Source organism: Gigantopelta aegis, chromosome 4 (assembly GCF_016097555.1).
Source record: "Gigantopelta aegis isolate Gae_Host chromosome 4, Gae_host_genome, whole genome shotgun sequence".
NCBI classification, from domain to species: domain Eukaryota; kingdom Metazoa; phylum Mollusca; class Gastropoda; order Neomphalida; family Peltospiridae; genus Gigantopelta; species Gigantopelta aegis.
Genome location: NC_054702.1, coordinates 84,996,408 through 85,016,391, shown reverse-complemented (window position 1 = coordinate 85,016,391; position 19,984 = coordinate 84,996,408). Strand labels below are relative to the sequence as shown.

The 19,984-nt window shown below is 36.1% G+C and overlaps 2 protein-coding genes across 2 annotated transcripts; both read right to left on the bottom strand.

Moving 5' to 3' along the window:
- Positions 1 to 2,682: 2,682 nt before the first annotated feature.
- Positions 2,683 to 7,640, bottom strand: LOC121372329 (mammalian ependymin-related protein 1-like). The gene is made up of 6 exons (XM_041498626.1): positions 7,573 to 7,640; positions 6,829 to 6,863; positions 5,510 to 5,644; positions 4,570 to 4,750; positions 4,040 to 4,130; positions 2,683 to 2,861 (listed from the first exon to the last, which is right to left on the bottom strand). Exons 1-6 carry the CDS (start codon positions 7,634 to 7,636, stop codon positions 2,792 to 2,794), a joined length of 576 nt encoding a protein of 191 aa, XP_041354560.1. The 5' UTR covers positions 7,637 to 7,640; the 3' UTR covers positions 2,683 to 2,791.
- A 4,942-nt stretch (positions 7,641 to 12,582) lies between these two features.
- On the bottom strand, positions 12,583 to 19,409 carry LOC121372328 (mammalian ependymin-related protein 1-like). Its single transcript, XM_041498625.1, has 6 exons — positions 19,309 to 19,409; positions 18,531 to 18,565; positions 15,666 to 15,800; positions 14,523 to 14,703; positions 13,368 to 13,458; positions 12,583 to 12,708 (listed from the first exon to the last, which is right to left on the bottom strand). The coding sequence occupies exons 1-6, from the start codon at positions 19,370 to 19,372 to the stop codon at positions 12,639 to 12,641; spliced, it is 576 nt and encodes a 191-aa protein (XP_041354559.1). The 5' UTR covers positions 19,373 to 19,409; the 3' UTR covers positions 12,583 to 12,638.
- Positions 19,410 to 19,984: the final 575 nt, after the last annotated feature.

Below are 19,984 nucleotides of genomic sequence, written 5' to 3'. Positions count from 1 at the left end.
GAATTGCAGCAATGTTTTATTAAACTCAGTAATTATAGATAGTAGCATGTCTTGGTTACAGGTTATATTTTGCAGGAAATACAAAATATTCCCCTGGTATTGAATAACAACAATAAACACCCATCGTGCATTTAGATACAAATTTAGGGTTTTATTGTCAGACTGCAATATATATACAGAACTTCACATACGTTGTTTTTGCTTCCTATTTATTGCACAAGTTTATTTTGCACAAGAATATATTACCACGAGACGCATAGCAGTCAAGTTGTATGTTCTTTCGCAAAATAAACGAGTGCAATAAATAGGAAGCGAAAACAATGTACCGGTATGTGAAGTGTTGTATTTATTACATACCTTCTTTTATGTTTTACAAAAACGGTTTTTAATTTAACATTATAACAACTTTCTTAAATCTATGATCAAAACTCCTTTTATGGATTTACTTAACGTTAAGAATCATACTCTGCAGCAGCCTTGTAATGTTTCAAATACAATGTGATGTCATTTGTAAATCATATATGACATCAGTAAATAAAAGGCACTAACTGCAATAAAAAGAAAAAGGGAATTCCTCATTTAAAAGTTCCGGTCCATGTAGCACTTATGTACCATACAAAATACATTGATCACACGGTTTCAAAATGTCTTTTATCACTATAGTAAGATTGAACAGCTATGTAATAAACATACTGTATGCACACTATAAGATAATCATCTAAATGATGAATAACAATATTTGTCTTTAGGTTTTGTGATATCATTTGCTTGCCTTAACTTTCAGTAGGTGCTAAATGTGCAGATGTGTAGATTTTTGTGTGTATGCAGGTTTGTTTGTAAAGTAGCTGTATCTATATAGTAGGAATATATGTACAATATAGCACGCTGGTCTGTTTGAGATGAGATGGTTGCATGCAGTTTCAATTTTTTTTTTTTTTACAAAGCAATATATGCATTATTGAACATATCTATTACCAACTGGTATATAAATGACTGCATCTTTGATTATTTATCCATTTTTGTAATTTCAATTATGAATTTTTATATAAATTACTATAAAATCAAATGTTATTAGGTTTAATTTTTCTTTCATTTAAAAATATTACAGAAATTTAATAGAAACATGTTTATTGTTGAGCCAACACAGCTTTAAGTAAACAGCATGCTTCCATAAAGCCAAATATTGTAGTAATTTCAAAAGTTATATATTGTATTTAAAATTATTGCATACAATTCTTCCTCCAAACTTAAATAACAACACCACCTCCAATTATAATAATAATGAGAGAAAATATATTTCTAGTCCATGCCTGAGAAAACAATCTCCTAGGTGTAATTTGAGTAAAACCAAAGCAAAAACTACTAATGTTTATTTTTCATATGTCAGCATTAGCTAAACAAATTTAGTCCTTTGTCCAATAGCTTTTGTAGCATGCCATATCTATGCAAAAATGTATATTTGTCTGAACTTGGAACTGTTTGCCTTCGATAATGAGTCATACTTATATAATTTTAAAAATCAAAATATTCTGGCAGCTTGCTCATTTTTAGCCTATAAGGAAAGACTGCATTCCAAGTTTTAAACATGTTATTCTTATGTATATTATTAAATTTCATTTGTTGCCCTTTTATGCTATAATATAGCACAGTCTGCTTGTTGCAGTTATTTTGATGTAATTGTTACACTGGTTGAAGTCGCAGTTTCATATGCAATGCAAAATTGCACTTTAAAAGCTGTGTTCATGACAGGTGCCACTGGAATGACAGGATACATTCACTTTTCATGAATTGTTCCTGCCACCAATATTCATGAACACAAATAATGTTTTGAAAATATCCCGGGATGGGTGTTTTGTGATTTTAGCCAGCATTACGGTTTGCCTTTTTGTAATTTTTTATACCAATAATATCATGTTTAGAAGGAAAAAAAAAAACGGGCACAAAATAACAGCATTATCATCTCTATGAAAGAACCAGCTTCTGTCGTGCAACGAAAGCTATTGTAAATTGATCAATTTTTAATAATTACAGTGTTAAGTATTTATGTTTTTCATTTTTGTTGTCATTTGATTCATAATATAATTCATCAAAAGTGGTTTAGGTTTTTGTTTTACTTCATATCATCAATGATCATTTGTGTACAAATCATGTGTTGTCAATAAAAAATATAAAAAAGTATGCATTTGTTTGTGCATTTTTGTCAAAGTTTGAAAAGGGTGCATAAAAGTTTATCAATCTCTTTTAATTCAAATATGGTATCTAAAAGAATACATATCTATCATATATATCATTTTTATATGCCCGTCTATGATGGGTCGTATTATGGTAGTGCGTTGTCCATCCGTCTGTTAACTTTTTCTTGTCGGGATCATATCTTGCATACAGATGCATATAGGACCATCAAACCTCAGACGTAGGAACAACTTGGGATGGCAATGTGTAGCGTACTATTACTAGGTCACTGTGACCTACTTTTCACGGTCTTCTGCACATAACAGTAAATCCTTTTCCGGACCAAATTTTGTATACAGATACATACAGGACCATCAAACCTCACATGTAGGAACAACTTGGGATGGTGCTGTCACATACAATTACTAGGTCACTGATAAAAATAAATCGGATAATTTGCCTATATTCACATGGTTTGTATTCCTCTTGTTAATAAATGACAGAAGCTCATTACATTTTTAAAATGCCATTTATCTTAAACATTTCAAAGATTTACAAAGTAATGCTTCCCAAACAGAACATTCGTTTGAATGTGCATGAGTTAAAAGAAAGCTGTTCACTATTTGATGCAGTCCTTTGGTGGAATAAAGGCTTCTGGGTCGGAGATTCCCACGGAGACGTCGTAAAACCTGTAATAAATAGTAAATTGGTTGTAGTTTAAATCCCTAATTCCAGATCATTCTAAGATGTTTGTACATTATCAGCTGAAAGAGAACAAAAGGGTGTGTGTGCCCTATTGTATACACCCAATTCAGAATGTTTATAATCTAATATGGTTGTATTAAAACAGAGTTCTAATAACTTGGAGAATTATGAAAATCATTCTTGGTATCTGAGTTTTAAAAAACAAAAATTCAAATCCAGATTGCCTTTCAACGGGGGGGGGGGGGGGGGGGGGGGGGGGGGGGGGGGGGGGGGGGGGGGGAAACGCATATTCTGGCGCTTCCCATTTCGGAGTTAGGTGGTGGGTGGGCAGTGTCCTACTTATGACACCGACTATAGTAACTACAATACAAATTGTCAATTATCGTTCATGATGTAATTGACACAATTTAAAGGGAGAGACCCTAGTTTCAACCCGTAAAAATAAACACTAAGTTTATTTAATCTACAAACCTGTATCACATGTGGATAAAGTTACACATGAGTGAAACATGAGTCTGTGACTTTGAAATGTTGAAATACCCTCTAAAAATAGACTAAAACACGACTCCATAACTGTAACTTCTCAGACGCACGCGTGTTTTTAAAAATATGAGAAATGCATTTTGTGATATTAAAAACACCAGGATCACCAAAAACACTCCTAATGTACGGATACTGATAATCTAAGCCATAAAATCTAAGTAAAGTATGATTTCAGTCATCAAAAACGGCTATAATAGTCCAAAATATGCCTTAGTGTTTAAAAGCTAGGGTATGTCCCTTTAACAAAATGGAAGTGATTTGATATTAATGTCAAATTAGCAAATGTTTAACATCCAATAGCCAATGATTAATAAATCGATGTGCCCTCGTGGTGTTAAACAAAACAAACTTTGAAGTTAATGCATCGTCATAAAAAGAGGTGCACAGAATTAAGTTGTCCGTGATGATCACTGACATTAAAACTAATTTGAAGTCTTATATAATTTACGTTGCTGCTACTACTACCACCACCACCATCGGTACTACTGCTGCTGCCACTACTAGTACTACTTCTACTACTATCATTACCATTACTACCATCGTTACTAATAAAATATAATAGGCCTAATAATACATTTAAGCAACTTCCATTTGAGCACATCAAATAATAATGACTTACTGCCTATGTTTTACAACCCGTGTGCTGTTTTTGAAGAAAGATACTTGAACGGGAATGCAGTTCGGAGAAGTGTGGAACATTTCGAACTGGACTGAAATAAGAACAGTATAAGTAATTATAGGCCTACTATATAATACAATACATTTGTCCAGGGCCATAAATTATTCCCTGGATGAGAGTAATGGCGAGGACTGAATTTTAAGGAGGGATGTGTTTGAATATGCCCAAGTAGATGCTTAACAAATCCTTTGCTATAGCATGAGCAAGTTTTCTCTCACACTAACATTAACTTCAGTTAACAGTCACACTTATAACAAACATGAATATTAATGCATCTGATAATATATATGTCTGGATAGTGTGTCACCGTCATAAATATAATTACCATCCATTTGCGATGGATGATTGAAAAACATCCCAAAGAATATACCGTTACAATGGATCACCTTTATTTCTGTGGGGTACGTGCGTATATGCTGAAGATGAAAATGAGTGAGTAGTTGCTGATTAGTGAGTGAATGTTTTCTTACGTTCTCCCATTTCTCCTTCAAATCTGTTGAGGTTGACGTGTTGATTGGGTATCCCGGCTGCTCCATACACAACAGCACCCTTGAACTTTGCATCAGGCGGGATAGCGAAAGGACGGAATGGCGACGTAATGGCTGTCACATTGCATTTCCTTGTACGAAGATCAAGTTTGTATTCTAAACCCTAAAATAATCACAGTTTAATGAAAAAAAATAAAAATGCTACCAATATATTTTTGCTACATTTACTGTTACTGTTACTGTTATTGCTAAGTGCTACTGCTATTTGCTACTAATACTATGACTGTCATTGCTACTGAAACGGCTACTGCTGTAGCTACCGTTACTACTAGGGTAACCCATGAGTGATACTGATGCTACTATTACTGCTAATACTACTAGCACTGTTACTGTCATTGTTGCAGCTACTGCGACGGCTGCGGCTATTGCTATTGCAATTGATATTCCTACTGTTACTGATATTGTTGGCTACTGCTAGTGATACTGCTGCTGCTGTTAATAAAATAATTTTAATATACGTTTTATTGCCTGTCATTCGTGACTGAGTTTAGTTCAGTTCTTTCGGTACTATCTAGGTGAGTTATAAAAGCAACGAGGTACATTATTTATTAAAGGCACTGGCGCTAGTTATTGGTGCTGTATGTTATATGTTAGGCTATTGCAGCTTATTGCCATTAAAATACACATTAGTTACAATTTATGCAATTTGCCTATACATTTTGTAATATGTTTCTAGTTGTCCCGAACTGTATAGCAGCACAAACGATGTTTATAAATACAAAACAGAACATATATATATATATATATATATATATATATATATATATATATATATATATACTTCGTGAAAAATAGGTCCAGTTCCTTTAAATGACATTAAAATCTAGTAAACATTTAGAAAACGTTGTGAATGTTTACAAACCACATTATGTAGGTACAGTGTGTCGTAGAAGGCGTGTTGTTTACCAAACTGCTCTATTTCAATCTCACGAAATCGCTTCTCGATGTCATCGTAGGCAAAACGAGCGAAGATCTGACTTTTTCTTTGGTGGTCAAACTAAAAAAAAGAGGAATAAACCAAATAACCAAATATTCACAACAAAAGACAATAGGCATAGATGATATAATATAAAGTATATTTTAACTTCAAATTTTAAAATGGTATAGTTAAGTAAATATACTAATACAACTATGTAATTGATAACGTTTTCAATTGATATAATTCATAAATAGATTGTTCTGCTATACCCTGCCGTGGGTAGTTTTCCTGCATATGTCTGAACTTTAGCCCAAGACGGTCTTGCCCGAATCTTTTAGTGAATAAAGATACATAAACAGAATGCCCCACAACGCCCTCTACTACAGCTGTAGTTCCTGTATTTAAATGTTCTTACCATAGACCCCCAAGGAGTGTGGTCCGTTTTCTATATATAACTAGATGGAACCCTTGAGTAGGTGTGGAGGGGAGGGGGTTTACACAAGACTTTTCACACGCCAAAAATACCCCCGCCATGTAGATGGCTAGCTCTCAGGTCAGGTCATAGGGTTTTACGTGCACATTCAGAGCAAGCTGTTGTAGCGCACGCCTGTCGTGGTCACAAGAGCCGGCCTTGGCCGGCTCCTCCGTCCATGACAGGAAAGGTGGGGGGAGAGGAGGGACCGCCTGCACTGGCAGGTGCAAGGGAGCACCAGCAGCCCGATCAAATCGGTAGCAGGCGGGTGGGGGTGGTGGTGATGCTATGGAATTTGAATGGAGCAGTTAAATGCCAAAGAGAAAAGGGTGCGCAATTTTGATTGAGGGAATTTGGCGCAATTTTGAACGGTCGGTCGAAAGGTAAATGGCCGAACGGCTAGCTCTCATTAGCCGCGGGTGTATATTTATGGAATTCAGCTTTGTACGCAATATTTAGCACGATTTGTGTTCGGTAGTCGACTGGACATGAACACAAAAAAGATCTTTTCTAAGTGCTGCATCGAGTAAGTTCATAGATCAGTACGGTCAGATACTGTTAAAACGGTTTTGCGTGTTATATTATGGACATCAGCTTAAGGTATCAGTATAAACTGGATGTATCAAATTCATTTTGTAATATAAAAATAAATTTAATGTAAGCTTCAAACAAATCATTTAACTGTTAAGGACTCTAAATCTGTGGGAGCCTGTCTATCCACCACCATCACCACCTACCTACCCACCCTCACCCTCGGGGCAAGTTCCATCCAACACCGTGATTTACTTACAGTTGCTTGTCTCCCTTCAAATTGCTTGGGACTTTCTGAAAAACAAGATACCTGCATGTTTACGCTTGAATTTAAAGTTAAAAGTTTCTTTTGTTTAATGACACCACTAGAGCACATTGATTTATTAATCATCGGCTATTGGATGTCAAACATTTGGTAATATTGATATATGGTCTTAGAGAGGAAACCTGCTACATTTTTCCATTAGTAGCAAGGGATCTTTTATATCATTCCACAGACAGGATAGCATAGATCACGGCCTTTGATATACCAGTCGCGGTGCACTTACCGAGACGACAAATAGCCCAATGGGCCCACTGACGGGGATGAATAAGCGTATTCAACGAAGCTGTGGGGTCTGCGAGGTTGCCAACGTTCTTGTAAACATAAACTGTTTGTCATTCATCATGTCACTGCCATCACATGGTAGATTTCTGGAGTTGCACAATAGTCTACACTATGTATTGGGAATATATTTATATTTATTAGCAAAACAGTCAAAAATATATTTGTAGTCATTCTTGTGTAAAACACGAAACAAACAAAAAACCAACAAAACAATCAAATCTATCTATAAGCATACGTTTCAGTTTTCACACAAATCACTAGTCATTAACCCTCGTCAGGCACAGGCATTCGTGATAGATAATGATGTGTTGTCTTGAAACATGACACCCTGCTTGAACCTTAATTTGATATGGATCCGTAAAACAATGACTGACTGAATAAATAACTGACACTTACCGCACGGGTGAGGTTCTTGGGCCCCCACTATCACCACGGTAACCAAGACCGCGAGCAAAAACATGGCAGACGTATTTATTCGGGAAAAAAACCTTTTGTCCTTATCTTTTGGAGGCACTATCTAGTTTTCATTTTTAGACAGGTGACACCTGTTAATGTTATTTAGCTGACTTTGCTAAACGTATCGTATGCATGAAATGAATGTCAAACATGTCGCTGTTTTAAATAAAATACTTTGTTAAGGGTATCTGGATGAATGACGAATGAAAGAACAAATGAATCAACCAGCCATCCCTTTCCCTTCATCCGTCGAGGGCGGGACGTAGCCCAGTGGTAAAGCGCTTGCTTGATGCGCGGTCAGTCTAGGATCGATCCCCGTCGGTGGACCCATTGGGCTATTTCTCGTTCCAGCTAGTGCACCACGATTGGTATCAAAGACCGTGGTATGTGTTATCCTGTTTGTGGGATGGTGCATATAAAAATCCTTTGCTGTTAATCGAAAAGAGTAGCCCATGAAGTGGCGACAGCGGGTTTCCTCTCTCAATATATATGTGGTCCTTAACCAGATGTCCGACGTCATATAACCGTAAATAAAATGTGTTGAGTGCGTCGTTAAATAAAACATGCCCTTCCTTCCTTTCGTCGATCGATCGATCCATGGATCTATCCACCTATCCATTATCAACACATGCATGCATCAATCCAACAACCTACCAACCTACCACCTTAGAACCATCGACCATCTGGGCCCAATTTCACAAAGCATAGTAAGCCTAGTTTTGCACGTAAACGTAAATCTACGACTAAAACACAATTCTTATTATCATAGTACAACAAACATAGTTTTAAAGGGACATACCCTAGTTTTTAAATAATAAAGCGTATTTTTTTACCGTTTTTGATAACTGAAATCATACTTTACTTAGATTTTATTGTTTAGATTATCCATTTCCGTACATTCGAAGTGTTTTTGGTCATCCTGGCATTTATCATATTTTTAAAAACGCACGTGCGTCTGAGAAATAACAGTTATGGAGTCGACTTTTAGTCTATTTGTAGAGGGTATTTCATCATTTCAAAGTCATAGACTCATGTTTCACTCAATTGTAACTTTAATCCAAATGTGTTACAGGTCTGTAGATTAACTAAACTTAGTGTGCATTTTCGTGCGCTGAAACTAGGGTCTGTCCCTTTAAGCACACACATTTTCTTTTGTCATTAAAATGCTCCATCTTCCATTATGATGTAATTTTCCATGTTAAATAGATGCCAAACACGTGTAAACGTATTCCCGGTATAACTGCTAGTCGCAGAAGAAAACTTATGATGTTTAGTGAAATTGGCCCTTGACTTCCCTACCGACCAAGGTACTGGGTTCGGATCCCAGTTGAGGCATGGGATTTTTTATCCAGATACCGACTCCAAACCCTGAGTGAGTGCTCCGCAAGGCTCAATAGGTAGGTGTAAACCACTTGCACCGACCAGTGATCCATAACTGGTTCAACAAAGGCCATGGTTTGTGCTATCCTGCCTGTGGGAAGCGCAAATAAAAGATCCCTTGCTGCTAATCGGAAGAGTAGCCCATGAAGTGGCGACAGCGGGTTTCCTCTTAAAATCTGTGTGGTCCTTAACCATATGTCTGACGCCATATAACCGTAAATAAAATGTGTTGAGTGCGTCGTTAAATAAAACATTTCTTTCTTTCTTTCTTTCCCTACCGACCAATCAATCAATAAATCAATTACGGTATTTTATTAATCAGTTAGCTAAACAGTCAGTCAATCGATCAAGCTGGTACCAAATTCAGTCAATGTGTAACGACACCCAAAATAATTTAAAATGGCAGAAAAAGTTGCTTTAATAGTATAGACCAGAAAAAATGCAGACTTATTGAAAGTATAATCTGCACATGTATGTGCATGCACACACTTAATATAATTATGCATTTTGATATCACTTTTCTATTGTTATTGTAATTACGTATTGGTGTTAGCATAGTTGATTACTTTAATGTCTACTTCTAGTTCGTAGGTCCATTTCAGATTAATGTAACTTAAAAATATCTTAGGCTAGTTCATAATTGTGTTAATTGTGTAAAACGGTATCCCAAATGGTTCATGATCGGATTTTACAAAGCTAGAGGCACAATCCACATTTTTAAGATTTCGTTCTACCTGGCAGAGTCAAATCGACCACCATTGTTATTCCATGTAGGAAGATGTACTGCATCACATTCCAGTGGAGGTCAACTTTGAAACGTGTTTTGGGGGGTCACAGAGGTCATTAAAGGTCAAGGGTACGAATTTGAAGAAAACAGTAAATTTTCATTTTGTTCATAAATATTATTTACCCAGTCATACCTTTTATATGGGATTACTTATAAACACAAACGACACACTGAAATAGCCAAACTATTTGCTTTAAAATTTTGATTTGCATAGTATAAAAAATCAACTTTAACGCCACTTTTATCAGTTCGCCTGATTTTTCAATCGTATTATACATATACTCTTCAAAAAAAGAAACGCAAAAGGGTACAAATGGGTTATAACTCCGATTTTATGTTTCCTACCGGTTCATGCTTTGTGAATATAAGGTCATTGCATGTCCCAAACACATTCCCACGGTTACATTCGATAAAACGCAGCTACTGTACAATAAAGTTCCAAAATGTGAATATTCGCAAAAACGCAGCCACGTGCAAACCATGTCACCACTGCACGTGCGTTGTCTGCACGTGCAACATGAACACCGACAGTATAAAAGTGCAGGGTGTTCGCTTGCCTGGCCTCTGTATCTGGCCGACAGTTGACAATCCAGGACATGCCACGTCTCAGTGAACCGCAGAGAAACAATGCCATCGGCCGACTAGACGCAGGCGAATCCAGAACGGCCGTTGCCAGGGCATTCCATGTGTCCCCAAGCACCATCTCCAGACTGTGGGACCGTTACCAGCAACATGGATCAACACGTGACCTCCCTAGATCCGGTCGACCACGGGTCACTACCCCCGGGCAGGACCGCTACATCCGGGTACGCCACCTTCGGGAACGATTGACTACTGCCACCTCCACAGCCGCAGCAATACCAGGTTTGCGCAGGATATCCGACCAGACCGTACGGAACCGCCTACGTGAGGTAGGAATTCGTGCCAGACGTCCAGTTCGAGGTGTCATCTTAACACCACAACACCGTCGACTCCGACTGCAGTGGTGCCAGATTCATCGACAATGGCCTCAACTGCGATGGAGACAGGTGTGGTTCAGTGACGAGTCCCGATTTCTGCTCCGACGTCATGATGGAAGATGTCGCGTGTATAGGCGTCGTGGTGAACGTTATGCGGCAAACTGCGTGCAGGAAGTGGACAGATTCGGCGGGGGTAGTGTCATGGTGTGGGCAGCCATCTCACACACTGGCAGAACTGACCTGGTCCACGTGCAGGGCAACCTGAATGCACAGGGCTACATTGACCAGATCCTCCGGCCACACATCGTTCGTTATGGCCAACGCCAACGCAGTGTTCCAACATGACAACGCCAGGCCTCACACAGCACGTCTCACAACGGCTTTCCTAAAGAACAACAACATTAATGTCCTTCCTTGGCCATCGATATCACCGGATTTGAACCCAATTGAGAATCTATGGGACGAGTTGGACCGACGCCTCCGACAGCGACAACCACAGCCCCAGACCCTGCCCGAGCTGGCAGCAGCCTTGCAGGCCGAGTGGGCCACCATCCCCCGGGACGTCATCCGTACTCTGGTTGCTTCAATGGGCAGGCGGTGCCAGGCAGTTGTCAACACACGCGGAGGCCACACCCGGTATTGACTCCAGATGACCTTGACCTTGGTGGTGTGTCCTATCACTTACTCACAATGGACTAGAGTGAATTGTGAACAATCCTGCAACATTTGGTAATTATCGGACTCACCATTCAATAATTAAATCAATTCTCCAAATGTTACGACAATGTGGTTTTGCGTTTCTTCTTTTGAAGAGTATATATGCCACATATACATCTGTAAGTACAAATACAACTTTACAATATTGTGGAGTATCTTACACACATTTTGAGAAATTTAAAGTAAATTCAGTCAGTGGAAAGTCACCACAAAATGTCTTCATTTTGTTATAATTTGTTTACGTGTGGTGGTGGGAAGAGGGATCTATCCCAGTAAGTAAAACGCACGCCTGAGGGTTTTGCGTTGTAGGATCGAACAATCTCAGTGGATCCATTCTTTGATTGGATTTTCCCTCATCCCAACCAGTGCACCACGGCTGGTATATCAAAGACTGGTATGTAATGGGAAAGTGCATATCAAAAAAGTTTTTTTTTTTTAACGACACCACTAGGGCACATTGATTATTAATCATCTGCATCTGACATATAGTCTTAGAGAGGAAACCCGCTACATGTTTTCATTAGTAGCAAGGGATCGTTTATATGCACCATCCCACATACAGGATAGCACATACCACAGCCTTTGATATACTAGTCATGGTGCACTGGCTGGAACGAGAAATAGACCAATGCGACCACCGACGGGGATCGATCCCAAACCGACTGCACATCAACATGACTTTATAGTATATGTACTCTTTCACAAATTTCATTACAGTTTAAATGTAGTAATACTAGTTTAAAAGTGAGAAATAGTATATTTGAGAAATATAGTAGGATTCATGTTATTATAATTATAATTTCACGTCCTGAATAGCTTAACAGTTCAGCTATTTGTTTTAAAGAACTAAAGTCCATTTGCGTCAAAAAGGAACCAATGAATAGACGCGTGTGCTGGGTGGTGGGGTGGTGGTGGAATTGTATATGCACTTTCCACAGATCTATATGACATACAGTTTTTGATTTAACAGTCGGTCGTAGAATTTACTTGTTTACCAATCCTTCAAGGGGGTGATCGTTCCTATGCGTATGGCCTACAGAATCTCAGACAAACTTTTATTCACTCGTCTATATCGTACCCTCACTAACATACGAGAAAAGTCTTCGGTAGTGATTAGAAAGTCTTTATTTAGTGAAGAGTAGTGAAGAGTAAGTCTTTCTTTATTACTGTAGACATTCCTTTGGGGGTATCCAGACATTGGGGTCCACTATCCCTATTTGAAGATCGTAAAACCTGAAACATAAGAAAAACTAAATACATATCATGTTATTCATGTACCTGTATACTTTAAAAAAAAAAATAGCGACATGAATGAATATACCATTTCAGTAACATGAATGTGAGCCATAAATGTTAATTATCTTCCATATGTAATTATACTCTAAAAATCGGATCACACCCTAGAAATATGATATTAATATTATATTATATTATTAAGACTTTATTTTTAATATTATATTACGTAAGATAATTGTTTTCTGTGTAAGATAACCTTTATTACTTGTGCAATGTCACATGTGGAACCTTTACGGTAATAGTAAAGTCGTTGCTGCAAACCATCATTTGTAGTTATACCTGGTTAATATGCTGCTAATATCACTTTGTTAGAAAAAGTCAACATTATCAGCCATGGAAATTGATTTTGTAACCTATATGTCACCCTATAAAATCAGTAAACAGTAACTGTTATCTTTTGAAATTCAATGTCCATGTCTCAAACGCTTTGAATCTGCTATTAGATTATATTTCCATTATGTTTTGTGTGTAGTTTTGCTTAGGTCTAAACCTAATTTTACTTATTTTTAAAAACATCATAATTAAATACATTCAGTCACTATATGCACATTCAGTATGTCATTATTGTGCATTTGACATTGTGTATATTTGCTCACGTCATATGAAATCCATCACCCGTGCTGTTGAAATGGACGCCATATTGAAGTGGAACGCAGGAAGGAATAGTTACCGCACCCCAGAAAAAGTCTGAAAGAAAATTTCTTAAACCTTATTTATGGAAACTGAAACGCGACTAGAGTAGATTACCCAACATTTTGCATGAAAATAATCATCATATAAAATAATGTCTAATATTATTATTCACTGTCTACAACTGTCAAACGAAATATAATTATACAACCTCGTATAAGAGATGCTACTCATTAGGCGCATTTACTCCCCGTTGACCAGTTTGTTTTTGTTTAACGACACCACTAGAGCACATTGATTGATTAATCATCGGCTAATGGATGTCAAACATATGGAAACCCACCACATTTTCCCATTAGTAGCAAGGGAACTTTTATATGCACCATCTCACAGACAGGATAGCACATACCACGGCCTTTGATATACCAGTCGTGGTGTACTGGCTGGAACAAGAAATAGCCCATTGGGTCTACCAACGGGGATCGATCCCAAACTGACCGCGCATCAAGCGAGCGCTTTACCACTGGGCTACGTCCCCCCCCCCCCCCCGTTGACTAAAGTGCACTTTTTAGGACCACTAGAATGATATTCATTCATTCATTTTACTTCATTTCCGTGCTTCAATATTCATTTAAGGCTCAACAATTCATCTCAACTACCATACAACGGATGTCATGTGTAAAGAACCATTTTAACCTATACAAAGTTTTAAAATATACTTACCTTGATTTTATGTATTGTATTATACTTTTTCCCCACAGCTCCTTACACTGGTTTTACATACATATATCTAAATAATATTTTTATATACTTACCATTTGTGACACCCAATAGCCGATGTGTATTTTGTGTGCTGGGGTGTCCTTAAACATTCGTTCATTCATGCATTCCTACGCAACTCTGTATTTGATTATTATTTTGTTAATCTGTCTACTTGTTGAGCACACGACATCCTTCTCTATGGGTAAGTATTGCTGTTTTATTTATAACTTGACGACAAATGCTGTCACAAACTACACATAAACAGTGGGACATTTTTATTATTTTCAAAACACTTTTCATTTATATATTATTATGTTTATTTACTAGTATAAAGTATAGTCTACTATTGTAATACTCACTGCCTTCGTGTGTCCCCTCGAATGTTGCGGCGGTAACCTGTTCGTTGGGGTTGCCCACCATCCCCACCACGTACGACCCTTGATACTTGGTACCCATGGGGATTCCCAGAGGCATGAAGGATCTGCGAGGAACTGTCACATTACACGTCTTGGTCTTCAGGTTCAACCGATATTCCTTATTCTGAATAACAAAACATACATCGACGTGGTAAGCTCGGCGCAGAGCAGTACAATCACTATCTCCAGAAAAGGCAGGGTGGAGTAGATGTGTGTATAGGCGTACGGGCTCCCATTTTTGTAGGGGGGCAGGCTGGATTTTGCCCAAATTAAACGAAAATGCCAGAATCTGGATAACAACAATGTCATTTATTTATATTGACATTACTACCAAACAGCTATATAGGGTTGCAAACGAATCACTACGCATTTTTACATGGATTACAACTAATTTTGAGTGTAAAATGATGGAATTACATGGTAGCACATTTTGCCCGAATATCTGTATCATTTTCGCCCGAATTTGAGGTTTTTCTCCAGCACTAGAGGAGCAGTTGCCCACCCCCAGCCCACCCCCTGTCTCGTACGCTTATGGGTGTGTGTACTGTAAAGTGGCACGATTTGAGTCTTAAAAGATTCACTACATTAAATCATATATATAGCCTAACTTTTGATATATATATATATATTATATATATATATATATATATATATATATATATATATATATATATATATATATATATATATATGGACAGAGGCACTTTATTTGAATAAGCTCTTTATCATCATTATCCATATAATAAAATTAGTTAGTTTAACGTTATTTGCTTTAAAGATTTACTAGGCTGTTAAAATTAGTTTGTGGCTCCCATCCATTCTTTGACCATCATGGACATGTATGTGATCGTTTTTGAGACAGTCTTATATTTACTTACACATTTTTCTCTCGATTCCCCGGTTATTTTATATATTTTCTATTCTTTTGTTATAAGAAAATAAAAACATATATTGTGTTGAAATTAATATACCATATATAGGGACAAAAACATTCTCTATTTAATTGCAGAACCAACAGTATTCATATGACGATCCACAATTGTATAAATTCATTAGGAGGACCATTTAACATCAAAACATATTAACCTCTTTATGAAGAGTTAGTATGTCATAGAAGTTTGCCTTTGAACCAATCAGAAGTTCCTCTCGTTCTCGGGTTCTCTGGTTGTTTTCGTCATAGGCTACGCGCGCTTCCTGAAACCACTTCCGCTCATGGTCCCACTGAAACAAAAACCCAACAACAACCACTGGATATCAGAAATCTCTAGATGTTATGCTATTTTCTTCAAATGCAATTCACAAATGCATCTAAGAAAAATTGTAATACACCATGAAAATTTAATACATTGAAAGATTCTGTATCACTATTTCGAAAAGGCATTTAACTCTCTTTCTTGGAAATTTATCGAAAAAGTGTTAGAATTATTTAATTTTAAAATATCTATTAAAAACTGGATAAAAATCCTCTATAACAATTCAACTTCAAGAGTACTTCAAAATGGATTTTTATCAGAAAGCTTCAACTTAGAACGTGGATGTAGACAAGGTGACCCTCTCTCACCATATATTTTTATTATATGTGCAGAAATCCTCGCAATATTAATCAGAAATTCTAAAAATATAAATGGTTTAAAAATTAGTGGAGAGGAATTCCTCTTATCTCAATATGCAGACGACACAACCTTTATTCTAGATGGATCTCCCAAATCCCTTGAGAATACCTTAAAAATCCTAGACGTGTATGCTAATGCTTCTGGGTTGAAGATAAACTATTCGAAATCGAAAGTCATTTGGATAAGCAGTAAAAAGTTCTCAAAAGAGGTTTATCATCAAGTAAGATGGAAATTAGAATGGGGTGCAGAACATTTTGAATTGTTAGGGATAAAATTTTCAGTTGACCTGAAACAAATTACTACAATTAATTTTGAAATAAAAATTAACGAAATAAAAATTTAACAAAACTTTGGACAACAAGAAAACTGACTGTGTTCGGTAGAATAGTTGTTTTAAAATCCTTAATTATTCCTAAATTAACACACTTATTAATTTCACTTCCTAACCCACCAGACAAAATGATAAAACAAATAGATAAAATGTTTTCTAACTTTATCTGGCAAAATAAACCAGACAGAATAAAACGCGAAGTTTTAACTCAAAGTTACTCAAATGGTGGCCTTAAAATGCTAAATATTTTGAATTTTATGATAGCTTTAAAATCCACCTGGATTAGCAGACTGTTTTCAACTAACGCAAAATGGAAAACATTTTTTGAAATTACTACAAAATTATCTGTGCAAAAACTTATTACGTGTGGGGATTATTTTATCAAAATACAAATAAAAAAACTAGGTAACTATTTCTGGGAAAATATTTTACATAGCTGGTGGCTAATTCAACAAAAACTCATTCCCGAATGTAAAATTGAAATAATTAGAATTAATATTTGGTTTAATAGTAAAATAACTATTGACCACAAACCTATATATTATGAAAACTATATTAAACATGTAGTTATATTTATTCAAGATTTAATGGATGAATTTGGTAGATTTTTAACTTTTAAACTTTTAACCTTTATGCATTGCACATTGTCAAGTATCAACAACCAACAGGTTAACACCTTAAATCCTATATTTCTTTTTAAATTGGAGTTATGTTTTAAAACTACTAAAGGGTGCAAAGAAATGTATAATATTTTAAACAAATCGACAATAGTGCCAACTTCCCAAAGAAAATATTACAATTTAGGTTTCATACTATCATTACAGGAGTGGTAAAAAGTGTATAATTTACCATTTATATGTTTAAAAGATACAACTTTACAGTGGTTTCAATATAGAATTCTACATCGAATAATCACGACAAACACGTTCTTATATAAAATAAAATACATAGAATCAAACGTTTGCGATTTTTGTCAAAGACAACCAGAAACATTGGAGCATTTGTTCTATGACTGCTCTAAAGTCTTTCTTTTATAAAAGGAAACTGAACGATGGATTCAGGACAAAGGTGAACATACACAACTCGATAAACAGACAGTCTTGTTTGGAATCATAAAGAGGGAAAAAAGCAAGATGGTATTTATTAATTGGCTCATTATCAATGTTAAATACTATATATATAGATCTAAAATGCAGAAACATGGACCTAACATATATGCTTTTTTAAATATTTTAAAAGATAAAATAGAAATTGAAAAATATATACTTCTCAAAAATTGTCAATTTCAAGAATTTGAGGAATATTGGGCACCTTGGTCCAGATACCTAGAAACAAGACATGGCAATACAATGTTCTAGAGGTATTTCAATACAAATATGTTTTCTCTTTCGAAATTAAAGTATTTAATTCACTCTTTCTTTCCTTCTTCCTTCCATAACTTCTCTTTTCTCCCTTTACCATTTCCTTCAAATCTTTCCTCTACCTCTATCGTCACTGTTAACCCCACATATTAGTGAACTCCATGTTTTCATGTATTCATGTTTATTAATATTATTATATTGATTCTAATTACACGATATTATATATATATATAAATAATGTTCATATGTACTTATAACATGGATGTAAGGTAGTGAAATCAGGGCCCCCAACCCTGACACTGTCTGGGGTCCAAAAAAAAAAAAAAAAAAAAAAAGATTCTGTATCACTGAACATATTCAAGTCCAGACTGGTCAAACGTTTATCCACGTCATTGCTTCCACCAAAAATACCAACTAAGTACGAAACAAAATCCGAAATTATTTAGTGGATATTTATGCCATATACAATTTTTATATATTTAATTTTTAAAATTATGTATTAATCTTTAATATCATGATAGACAAAATAATACTGCAACATTAAGATTATATTAAAAATGTTAAAACCTAAGTTTAAATTAAAAGAACACATGCTTGTTGTATATGCCAATGAGTAAAACATCTGAAGATGCATAAACAAACGTACCCTTATAAAATTTGCTTCAAACTCCTTTGGACTTTCTGTAAATTAAAAAAATAGATGGTTGTGAAATTAAAATGCACAATTTATTTTAACAAGCATTTATTGAAGTTTTGAAAAGTTTACCAACTAGTCACAATAAATTAAGGGCCAGTATCAAAGTTTAACTTACTTTTTCAAAAATTAAAACAAAAAACCAAGGGTGGTGATAGGTAATGAAAAGTAGGTTACAGACTTGAATAAAGCATTTCAGATTGTATGTGCATGAGCCTTTTACTCACAGCTTGTATGGTTGCCGGTAGAAAGCGTTTGGCAAATGCATAAAAAAATCCAAGATTGTTTGACTTTATAAAACCTTTTTTTTTTTATTAAGCAGGGCACCTGCCTGAAAACTGCATGATACACGTGAAACTCCCTTTTTTATATTTAACACTTTTCATGTTTGCTTAGGGTTGAGAGGGTATAAATGTCTTTGTAATCTGGCTTCGGATAACTACACCACCAAAACGTAAACTGGGCATTCTGGACTGTGGTCGAGCCCTGCCATCTCTGAATGATAGCACACTCATGAGACAAGTAGCGAGATACCTGCAAGTGAGCCATTCCGTCATCCATTAACTGCAAGAGCGTTTTCATACCACTGGCACAGACGCAGTGTCCATGTGGCCCTTAACTTCTTGTGACTAGTATATTTCCTTACATTTTTATGTTTGCAATGTATACGCACAAAATTAATTTAAGTTCTTGTAAAAGTAGAATTAAAATTGTAATTATATCAACTCACCACATGGTTTTGGTGTTTGCCCACTGGCTAGAGCCAAAATAGTCACTACAAGAACCACAAACATAACGGACCAAGTTCCACGTGTATATCTTCAAGTAGTCTGGTTGAATGACAACATAAGTTGTCTTATCTAAAAAAAAATAGGCCTGTATTAGCTGAAGTGGCATTTTGTTCACAGTTTTAAACAAAAGTGATAATAGTAGCATGTATTATTATTAAACTTTCACAATGCTGGCCATTTCAGCATATTTTCAAAATAATTATTAATACTATTTTTCTCTTTTAAAGTGTAGAAAAGGTTTTTGCAAGGTTCCCTCTTCTCCCGTTCTATTTTTCTTCTTTTTTTCTGTTCTTCCCCCACTCTTTTCACCTCAAGAAGAAAGAAACCCGCTGTTAGTATATACCGGGTATGTTTCCAGTTTTACACCTACAGCAAGTAGGGCCGCTGAGAGCCAATTAAGTCAAGGTCCAGGGCTCACATACGGGTGGTAACATCTTAAGTAATTAATTTACGCGTGCACGCAAACACACACACGCACACATGTACATACACGCGCACGCATGCACGCGCACACATACATACAATACACACAAAAGTCAAAATTAGAGCCCTTAGTAATTTTCTCCAGCTAGCCCGTAGTCTTCACATTACTGGTAGCAAGTTCCTTTTGTGATA

Coding starts and splice junctions, on each gene's coding strand:
- LOC121372329 (XM_041498626.1), bottom strand. CDS start 7,636: ATGTTTTTGCTCGCGGTCTTGGTTACCGTGGTGATAGTGGGGGCCCAA. Junction 6,864..7,572: donor CCAAGAACCTCACCCGTGCG/GTAAGTGTCAGT, acceptor CTTGTTTTTCAG/AAAGTCCCAAGCAATTTGAA. Junction 4,751..5,509: donor CACTGTACCTACATAATGTG/GTTTGTAAACAT, acceptor TGATTATTTTAG/GGTTTAGAATACAAACTTGA.
- LOC121372328 (XM_041498625.1), bottom strand. CDS start 19,372: ATGTTTGTGGTTCTTGTAGTGACTATTTTGGCTCTAGCCAGTGGGCAA. Junction 14,704..15,665: donor TACTAACTCTTCATAAAGAG/GTTAATATGTTT, acceptor TTTGTTATTCAG/AATAAGGAATATCGGTTGAA. Junction 12,709..13,367: donor GGTGATGGATTTCATATGAC/GTGAGCAAATAT, acceptor CTTATGTTTCAG/GTTTTACGATCTTCAAATAG.